At 31.2% G+C, this 11,173-nt stretch overlaps 1 protein-coding gene across 1 annotated transcript; it reads right to left on the reverse strand.

Moving 5' to 3' along the window:
* Window positions 1-350: 350 nt before the first annotated feature.
* Window positions 351-9,911, reverse strand: LOC149735766 (aryl hydrocarbon receptor nuclear translocator-like). The gene is made up of 15 exons (XM_089877924.1): window positions 9,073-9,911; window positions 8,392-8,538; window positions 8,011-8,125; window positions 7,503-7,613; window positions 6,725-6,827; window positions 6,225-6,381; window positions 5,618-5,807; window positions 4,516-4,650; window positions 4,017-4,112; window positions 3,476-3,606; window positions 2,894-3,009; window positions 2,615-2,652; window positions 2,299-2,401; window positions 1,873-1,976; window positions 351-1,449 (listed from the first exon to the last, which is right to left on the reverse strand). The coding sequence occupies exons 1-15, from the start codon at window positions 9,081-9,083 to the stop codon at window positions 1,357-1,359; spliced, it is 1,650 nt and encodes a 549-aa protein (XP_089734050.1). The 5' UTR covers window positions 9,084-9,911; the 3' UTR covers window positions 351-1,356.
* Window positions 9,912-11,173: the final 1,262 nt, after the last annotated feature.

Here is an 11,173-nt window from a genome sequence, read left to right on the forward strand (position 1 = left end):
ATGTATGTCAATGGAAATATCTGCCTACAAATATTTTGTGTTTGGGGGTATTTTAAGTTATGTCACTTTTTTTCTTTTGAACATTTAAGATTTGTTTTAAAAAATGGGTTCAAGGATTGTCGCTGCTACTGTTTGTGGGTGTAAATGTCCTTGGCAAGAAACTTAACTGTAATTGATCAAACCCAGTGGTCACTAATGGGTTTTCCAAATTATCAGCCATAAAAAAATAAGTTCACCCACAAAGTAACACACATAGTAACTCGTAAGCTGACATGAGGTGTATGAAACAAAACACCCAGAGTATAACAACTGTCATTTTCTAGCCACGAGATAATAAAGCAAGCAACAAATATATTATGTGCAAGTTTTATTATTAATTTCCCACTTTCAGCAGCTCTGCTGACTTGTTGCATCAGATAAGCAACTTGTACTATGAATGTATTGGCAATGATAGTTCTGTATAAACATCTCTTGACACAATATACATATCTGATTATCCAGACAAAAATAAGCAACACAAAAAGGATAATAGGCCAACTTTGGCCTGAATTTCGTGTCCCCAACTGCTAAGCATAGGACATCACTTATTTAGAATAAAACAAAAAATGCATATGAAAAATTAAAAAGTTATTATCACTGCCAAAAAAACACGATATTTGTACATAGTTTTCAACACAATGCATTTTTAAGCTTGCGAAAGTGCAATGTGCTTTAAATTGGCCGTTTGCACATAAATCATCAAATACAATATACAGAGGCACTAATGTACTCTAAAAACAGGACTGGGTTTGTAAATTAAAATTCGAACCAGTAGTTGTTTAAAATGAAAAAACAATTAGTTTGATTACAGCCTGCTACGCTTAAAGTGTCTCAGAAAATAATACGCTAAAATAATAAAAAAACAATGCCTTAAACTATCAGATCGGCATTCTGGTAAACCTAAATTCATTTAACGAGATTCTGGGGTGTTTTTAATGGGTTAAGTCTGAAATCCAGCCGTGTGTTTTGCTATTGGAAGAAGCCCAACCATTTAACGTACTAGGTAAATTAAAAATCAAAATTTGAGTGCAGAGTATGGGCTTATATATCCAATTTAGTGTCAGGCAATTTAAAATTAAAAAAAAGTTCAAATTTTCAACGCTAAAAGTTCAAGTTTTCAATACTAAAGTGCAAAGCTGCTAAAATAAAATGGAACAGTTCATTGGAGCAGTTCTTATTTACAATTCCTTTTAAAACAACAATATTTCATAAAAATCAGGATAAAATGTAAAAATAACGCGATTTTTTTCCTATGCGTCAACCATTAAAAAGTACTGCATCCAGAAATTGCTTCAAAATAATTTTTTCAATTTTTTTTTATGGAGCGGAAAATGGAGGAAACATAGGAATATTGTACTCGTTGTGTGCGTAAGCTGCATTGGTTGGATCTACCATTGGGATCATGGATTCCTGGTAAAAAATAGGTTAAATATATTTGGTTACACACACCTGCCTCAAACCCTGAGTTCACATTCATTCAAATATCGAAAATGAATAAATTTATATGCTGTCAGGCATATTATATTTTGGCAATTTTTAGTTTTTAGTAAAAAATGCCAAAAGATATTTTTCAGACTTACAAATGAAATTAAGCTTTTGGAAGCTAAATTGTCTAATTAATATATAATTTTTAAACAAGTTAAGTATTTAAGCTAATTTCATTTATGTGCTCACATTACAACAGTGTGATCTACTATTTAAATTTTTAAAAAATACAATTTTTTTCTAAAGTAAAGATTTTGTTAAGAATTGTGTTTTGACATGCTCTTTAAAATCATTATATATTTTTTTAAATTTTAGTTACCTAAACACAACCAGCGTGCATGTACTTACTTGAGTATATGGTTCACGTCCTGCTTGCAGGGGTGGGTTCGTTCCATACATGGGTACTGTGGGGTTCTCATATGGTGACCCTGTGTATGGAACACTCACTTGGCCTGGTAAGTTAAAAGGAGGTTAGGTACTAGGAATTTCAGATCATACTTAAAATCAAAAAATGGTATATGGTCAAATTTATTACAGTCAGGTCACTTGGTTAAAGGCAAAATATAAAAAATTTTTGTTATAAAAGATTTTTTTTGAATTTGTTATTTTTTTAAAAATGTTTATTACACTTTTTTAAAAAATTTGGATTGAGAAAAAAAGAAGCTTAATCTGGTTTTAATACTAGAGCCTCTGGCATGCCCTACCATACATAATATACAATATATGGAAAACTAACCAATATTCTACACAATATACAATGTATTGTAAACTAACCAATATTAGCGGGGAATCGTTCAGGGACAGGTTGTTGGTGAAACTCTGCTTGTGAAGTTGCAACCGGTGCGTGACTCCATGCTTGTTGACTACTTGCGCTGAACTAAAGTCAAAAAAATAAAAACTTTAATAAAAGTTGTGACATGCCGATATTCAATGTGTTTTTGTTGTAAAATGAAAACTGGTGTGTTTTGAACAGATAGTTTTAATATTGTTTTTCTAAAAAACAGGTGTGCAAAATAAAACAGGGGTGACTTTGGTTTAAATGTTTTTTTAAGCTGAAAATGTATTTTTTTTATACAGACAATTGTCTTACGTTTTGTGGTGAGTAGTTCATCTCTACTGAAGAAGGCTCTGGAAAGAAAACATGCTTTCACTTTTATTTTCCAGACTATCGAATATATTTTTATAGGTATATTTAACTTGTTCAAACCAAGTGGAACTACCTATATAAATTATCTAAATTCTATTCATACATTAAAAAAAATTTGCCATAAAGTGACAAACATGGTAACTCCTAAGCGGGCACGAGGTGTATGAAACAGAACACCCGTGTTATACACTATGTTACCCCGCCACGCAAGTATGAAGCTACCTTGTATGGCATAAGGTTGAGCATGATGTTGTGTGACTTCAGGTACAGGTTCCGGTTGATTGTAAATCATCTTTTGTTCGGGCATTGCTTCAATTTGGTGTTCAGCAGTTGGTTGTCTGTAATAAAGTTACAACACTGGTGTTATATTTAAGTGATGGCATATTATGGCCAGAATGTATGTAAAAAAGGCTTTTTCAGTTTTTTTTCTGTGGTTTTACATAACACTACAAAAAAGCTTTTATTTAGTACTGTCTAGCACATATTTTTCTTAATCCTTTGTTAACAATTAAAAACGCTCTTTTAAAGTCTGGATCTGGTGCTACGAAAACGTAACAGACAAAAATTTAGTCCCACTAATTGTACAATAAAATCTATATTTTTCGCCTTAATAGCATTGTCACTCTCTTATGCAAAATCTTTCATTTAGTCAAGAGAATATGATAATAAATAATTAATTTTTACTAAATGTGGCTCCTTAAAAAAACCTGCTTATTTTGTTTTAAAAGTTCATTTTAACATGCTTTTTTTCTTGTGCATTATGTCTAAATTTTTTCTGTATGTTAAAAAACTTGAATAACTCACTTGATTGAAGTATTTGTTGAGACAACATATTCAATTTCATTATTGTAAGGATTCTGGAAAGCAAATGAACTCGTTCGTAGCCAAATGTAATCCCCTGATTGGGCCCTGAACCTGTACATCATGGATATTACCTGCAGAAAAACACTTTGTGAGTTCTTTGTTTGTTTACAACAACTCTTTTTGCAAAATGTAAAATTTTTTTGTTTTTTTACAATTCGTAAAAAAATGATTTGATTTTTTATAATGTAGACTTTTATAGTGTATATTTTAATGAGTATGTTATAACATAGGGGTTGTTTTACGCACAAAGCAAAATGTGTTTATTTTTTAAACACATAATGTCAGTGAATCAAGAAAAGTATATTACACAATTTCTATTCTATGTTAGGTCCTTGAGACCTGAGATTTAGGCCAGAATTGACATATAACCCCATATTACACAGTGAAAACACATTATGTGTTTGCACCTCATGCCAACTGTCAAGTTATATAAGCTTAGATGTAGTTACAGTTATGCTACACAACATACATGCATACATACCTGTCCCTTCATTACAATAACTTGTTTGAAACTTTCTTTCATGTGTTCAATGTCATCAGGATGATAGAACTCAGATGGAAGTTTCATCAGGAGATCCTGAGAGGAAAAGTTGAAATTGAATATACCAGTTAAGTTTTGGTTTTACAGGACATACATAAACATTGGCAAATTAATATAAGTACTTGTTAATAAAGAAATAAAATGGGGGGTGCAGGGTATGTACTATACAAAAAAGTTTGGTATGCATGAGTACTAGTATAAATGCATAAAAGAAAATAAAACGAAACTGTACATTTTAAGATTCAATCATGTTTTGCAGTTATTTTTGTAAAGTATTTATTCATAAAACGATACAAGCAAAGCAACATCAGGATTAAAAGAGAAATTTTTTAGAAGTTAGAAGCCTATGAACACTAATTATAGGCCAATAAACTCTTATAAACAAAAAACTCCAAAAAACATTAAAAAAAACACAAAAAAGTTAAAAGTAAATCCACACCTGTGGTTGGTAACCAAGTACATTTGACACACGAAGATCAACAAAAGTAAAAGTTCCATCGCACCCATGTCTTGATACAAACTCTGTATCCTCTTGGTTTGAATTCACCTCGTTAAATGTGGGGTGGCTGGTCATCTGGATAAATGTTTTATTTAAAAAAAAAATAAAAATAATTAAAAAATACCTTTTTACATAAATTGTCAAGTTTTATTTTTATAAAATTCAAAGAAAAAAAAAACTTTTTTTTAGAGTAAATTTTTTTGTTTGATTGGGTAACATGCCAAAAAAAGCATTTCAGTGTAAAAAATGTAACACGCTCTTTATGTAAACATAGACAACTTGGTGGAAGAAATACAAAATAAACAAACAGACTTTGCCCAGAGGGGTTTATGGTTTGGCAGTTAAAATAAACTGTAAGATTTAGGCATTGTAAACATGTAGGAAAAAATATGTAATGTAGACATTTAATGTAATGTTGTATATTAGATATTTAATGTAATGTTACATATGTAGATTCATTAAAACATAGTACTGTGGGGTAAGATGAATATATTTACCATATAGCATGCCATATTTTCTAATTACGTTTTTATCAATTTTTGATAAGATTTAAAGATTATATATATATATATAATTCTGCTTTTTTAGTTGTTTTAACACAACCTACGATATGTGGTTCTCTTACACCAAAAGCTTAACTGATAGCTGATTTAATTTATGAAAAACTAATCAATATGGTAAATAGACCAATGGGTATCAAGATAAAAATGGTGTTCGTTATTAATGTCTTGGCACAAATAGGCAACAAAAATTTCAAGTTTCTACAAAAAAATTCGTTTGTATTAGTACATAGGCATCACATATTTTTTTTATTCTTTGAGTAAAATCTAGGGTGACATGTGTGATTAATGTGGCAAATGCAGTATACTTTAGCTTTTGGCTAACCAACAATTTTAACCTGAGGAAAATGACTTGAATAGGACATTAAAATGTCGGTTAGCCAAATTTTTACTGTAATAGGCATAATACAAGTACAGCTTATACAGTATATGGCTAGTATAGTCTATAGCTAGTTAAAACAATACTTAAAAAAGCAAAAAACCTGTAATCTTGCCACTGCAACCAAACAGTAGTTTCCTGCCCCCCCACCACCTCCACCCATTGTTACATCATCCATATTATCTCCTTGACCATCGGCACCAAACCCAGCAGGTGGCCACGACCGGATGAAACCGGTTACATGGGTGACTGCGTACCGGTTTTTAGTGTCGTCTGGTGATCCTAGTGTGTTCCTATGAATAAGAGTTTTGGTTTTTATGTGTTTTTTTAGGTACCTCATGCTTACTGTCAAGTAAAACTGAGAAGTGGGGAATACAAATTGATAAAATATAAATATTTAATAAAAAAAAGATTTTTTTCTTCACACACCTTTTGTGTAAAAAGTAACAAAAGAGCTTGTCATATTTTGTTTAATAATACAAACTTATTTATTCGGATATCAGCACAAAATTTAAAGAGCTAAAAAGTACTGAAGCCCACAAATGCACTAAACATTTTGAAATGCAGGAGAAGCAGGAATAGTTTCATTAGATTTACATTTCTTTAAAATCAACCAACTTATTGGTTGTCCTTTTCACTGAATAATGCACTGCACAAAAATGCCACTTTGCTGCCCCGGGTTTGGCATCCATAAATACGCATGTACTTACATGCCCCGAAAATGACGTGCTGAAGACATATGATTGATCTGGGACTTTCCACACCTCATTCTACATATGAATGCACGTCTAGACCCCATGCACATACGAACTGAACTTTGCTGGCCTTCCTTTTTCACTGTGCCTGTCTTTAAATCAAGTATTCGGCCTGGGAATAATGATATGTGAATAGTATTGTATAGATAGTCTATAACTATACCATGTGAGAATGAGAACAGCATAGATATGCAATGTGAAAACAGTATTAGATTTATCATGTTAGAACAGCATTGTATATGCCTATGCTATGTTAGAACAGCATTGTATATGTCATGTGAAAACAGTTATTGACTATGTTTTATTAGAAGGTATAATACATTATAAAAAGTCAGCAAGAAGGGTCATAGGTTTTACTTAAATTTTAAAAAGTTATTTTTTCCCAAAAGCAATTTGTCCTGAAAAGATACAGGAAGTAGCATTAAACAATTGGTAGTAGCAATTTGTAAACTTACCTGTATTCTGTGTATCAGATATACATAGTTGTTCTTTTACTTTTTCAACATCATCAGGATGTACGAGATCATATAAAAGATGGTTATTCCAATCAGAATGTGCCTGTTGTTAAGTATGTAAATATAATATAGCTGCATAGTGTGCGAAAATTTATTACATATGTAAACACTAAACACATTGTTGTCAGGGTAGCAGGATACCATTATTCACAACTTAATAAATACAACTGTGAATTTTAACCAGTGGCATAACTTTAATGGTATTTTAAGGATTATTTTTTCTAATATTTATATTTCTGGATTTTCATGTCACCCCAATACAGTATTCAACATACTCAATTAGCCCAAGCTATAAAATTTTACAAGATTTTTTATACAAATGTGGATTTTTTATAAAGTTTTAACCGAACATAGTGATTGTTCTTAATAATAAGTGTTTTAATATAAATACAATATTTAAATTGTATTCGTTGTTCAACCTTTTGTGATCATTATACTGATTATAGCAATTTAGTTCAACCAAATGATAACCTTAAGAAATTTGATTCAAGTGAATAAATGCATTTATATACACACACAGTAGTAAAACAAAACTTAAAGAGAATGTCAACTTTAAACTAAAAAAGAGGAAAAAGTAAAAAATTACTGTTTTCTTTCCTACCTATCAAAAATAATTAAGAATAATATTTCTTAAAAAAAAGTGTTCGTTTCTTTAGCAAGTGATTTACTCTCTATATACATAGTTTTCATTCAAGATATAATACACTACTTTACTAACCTGGTTAAGAACAGCTGTTACAGTGTCCGAAACATACACAACTTGACTTGAATCGCATGCTGTCACAAATAAGAAACCGTCAGCAGCTTCAAGCACAAGATGTTTTAACTCCTGTTGAATCAAAGACAAATAAGTTACAAACAACAACAACAAAAACAAGAACAAATATCCATGTACTGTAATTAGTAAACTTATGTTTAAATTTAGACACACGGAAAGCTTGCATTTTAAATGACCTTTGAAAGAGTTTAAACCTGTTGTTTGAACAGTTAAAAAGAACAATTAGGCTACAACGAAAAATCCGAGTACTGTAGTAGTGTAGTTAGTAGTTTCTGTTTAAAAAGGAGCATACTACACTTCCACTTTTGCACTACTTTCCACAGGGTTTTAACTTACTATATAACCAGTAATTTATTAAGTTTCCAGTGGGGCAAATCCTGTCATAAATTCTAGTACCCATGGCATGCCCCGCTGCAGGACCCACATAGAATAGACAAGGTGTTACTACCTGGTCAGTTAGAAATGATGGTTTATAATTGTTTTCTACACCCCCACCCATAGCTCCTCGTAATTGTTTCATATGAGACACAGCCATTCGCAGTATTGTCAACTTATCAGGTTTCCTACAAATGTAAAATATTAAATAAAAATATGATTTTGTGTAAAATCACCAAAAAACTATTTTACATCTAAATGTTTTGTGAAGTTATAATCTTTTATTCTAAGATGACAAAGAACTTTAAATAAAACACACGCCAGTACAAAAAGAGTTATATAATCTTATGCATCTTACTTTTCCGGTGCAAAAAAATATTCTGCGACAAAAAAAAACATCAAATAAAACATACACCAGTACAAGAAAGTTAAAAAACATTACACATAACTTTACCTTGCAAGTGCACTGCATGTGGGCACCATGTCAGACAACTCAGTTATATAAGCCGTCATTTTATTCCGTCTTCTCCTCTCAATTTCTGAGTGGTTTTCCCGCGCAAACTTTTCCTTTTCCTTCTGCGACATATCGTCAAGTCCTTTGCTAAAAATCAGAAAAAAATCTTAAAATGCGCTAGATAATTTTGCCGCAAACACCCACACTCTAACTGCTAGTAATAAATATAACCAACTAAATAACGAATGCATGATCATTAAGAATCATGCGCAGTCTGTCATTACGTGAAACATCAATCAAATATTTTAACACGTGCCCAATATTTTAAGTCTGCCATTTAATTGCTGGTATCCTGTATCGTATGAATGAGCAGTGACAAAAGTTCATGACATTACCTCATATTGCAGGCTTATAATAACAACAGTAATAATTCAAATTAGTTATATTCAAAACAGATGCGAAAAGTCAGTAATGCATCGGTAAGTCGTTTTAAGTTCTAACTGGCAAAAAAATATACTTTTTAAAACGTGTAAACATGTGTGTATAGTTTATAGGCAACATTTTGATAAGCAAATTAAATATACATATTTAATTAAAACCAAAAGTATTGTATATATATATATATATATTATATATGTTTAAATGTTAAAATAATATAGGGCCTAGTGTCAAATAACTTACTCAGAATCCATATTTCAGCATTAAAAGTAAGATAAGATGCTTTTAGTGGCGGTTCAAATGTTACCAGTAATATAGCAAGATGATTAAAAGCCTCGTCCTCAGCAACTTAAATTTATAAACTTGAGGTATAATATATATCCGATTTTAGTACATAGGACTTGTATTGGAAACAGTATCTGTAGGAAACAACAATAAAAAATTTTTTACAATTTCGTTTATGTTCAGTTAAGATGATTACGGACAAAATGCACAATGAGGTAATCTGCATGTGTTAAAAAAGCGTTCGTAGCGTAAGTGTAAAAGGTTTCACACATAATACATTAAAAGTAAAGTTTATGCCATTTACATATATAAAAGAACTTAAAAGTTATCATAGGTTTTTGTATCTTATGTATTGATAGTTTATAAGCGTCTACAAATATTATAAATTATCTAAAATTACCAAACAATTTTTGACCCGTAGTTCGTAATTATAATCAAACTACAGCAGCGGATTTAAACATAAAAAAGTAACGGATATTATTATATTAATATTTTGCAGTTTTGGAAAAGAGTGTTACAAAAAAATAAAACAACAACGCGCAAAAATAAAAACAACTTTCAACAAAACAACCGGAAACAGAGAAATCTGCAAAATGTTTATGATTTGATATTCCCCTAACTTGAAACCCACTACGTCACGCTTTTCGTACATTTTTCTCCCCTATCGATCGGTGATTTACGTTTTAGCAAAGAGATTAAAACCAATCTCTTTGGTTTTAATGTGGCTTTGATCGAAAATACATAAACATTATTTATCTACACTTTGTTACTTAAACAATTAGAATTTTATGGTGTTTAACCGGGATGTTGCTGAAAAAATTGAATAAAACTGATCGTTAATTTTACAAACAAATGCATCAATACGGAGTCTGTTTTGGTTTGCGTAAGGACTATAAGGACTCTGGTGTAGATCGGTTTCTGCCAAAAGCCATGCCGAATTAGCGCATTGCTTTAGGCGCTCCAACAAACTTCTTATATTCCTTCATTGCTAAAGCAGGTTCGAAATCACCAAATTTTCGGCGGGTTTTGCCTAATCACAAAATGCTTTATTCTTGGATTCGTAGGCGTAGAAAGGGCATGACAACGAAGACTAACAGGTTGTATTTTGTGCATAGATTATATATGTGGCTAAACATACCACACGCCGAGATGGGTAACGGTTGTACATTATACATCGTTTGGTGTTTTATTTTAATTTTGTTTTTTTGAATGTTAGGCGCCTGTATCTTTTGTACTGTAACAATTAGTAGCATCAGTTATATCGCTAAATACACGAAGATTAATTGGTTATAAAAAAATGGCAACCGCGTGTAACGAAACACATAAATGAATATATATATATACTGTATTTACATTTATACGAGTTTATTGTGAACCCAAGTTATAGTTTACCGACGCCTTGTGGTGTAATGTAATTATACGATCTGTTTACCTACTTTTATACGTCTACGCAGCAGTCAACCATAGTACTTAAAATCAAATGCCTTGCGCAGGCAAAGACATCATTACGGACAAGCAAATGCTAATTAATCTCATTTATTATTGATGAACTTTCTCTTTAATTTGACGATAAGACAAAAAACATGAAACCTCCTGACGCAAGTAATTTGCAGACGTGTCGGTTTAAAAAAAGCAGTAAAACCTCCAGTTCAATCAATACTACTTAGTTTTATATCTTTGTTGATCGGCAGATTATTATAAAGACACACTTTCTGAATAAGGTAGTTCTAGAATAGTAGGCTAAGATTGAATATTTATTTTTTGAAATGTCATTTTTCAATTGATTTAATTTTCAATATGTTTGTAAATCTACCTTGAAAGAAAAAAAATTAACAACAAAGTTAACGTGCTGCTAACTTGAAAGCGGATACGGGGTGAACAAGTTTTATCTATTTATTTATACTAATTTATCCGATATAGTTATACGTACAACTATTTCCTGTGGGTCTATATATATAGCCCTTAACGACTCTAATTTCCAGTGTTTTAATACCAAATTTTCTTCAGGTAAATTCTACTGGATTAGTGACTTTGCGACCAGCTATGTTACGTCATTACA

Source organism: Ciona robusta, chromosome 5 (assembly GCF_009617815.1).
Source record: "Ciona robusta chromosome 5, ASM961781v2".
Taxonomy (NCBI): Eukaryota; Metazoa; Chordata; class Ascidiacea; order Phlebobranchia; family Cionidae; genus Ciona; species Ciona robusta.

Excerpts from the sequence above, each read along its gene's own strand:
- LOC149735766 (XM_089877924.1), bottom strand. Across the intron at positions 5,808-6,224 it reads GCACGTCATTTTCGGGGCAT|GAACACACTAGGATCACCAG; the intron begins GTAAGTACATGC and ends TCTTATTCATAG. Across the intron at positions 1,977-2,298 it reads ACGATTCCCCGCTAATATTG|GCCAAGTGAGTGTTCCATAC; the intron begins GTTAGTTTACAA and ends TTAACTTACCAG.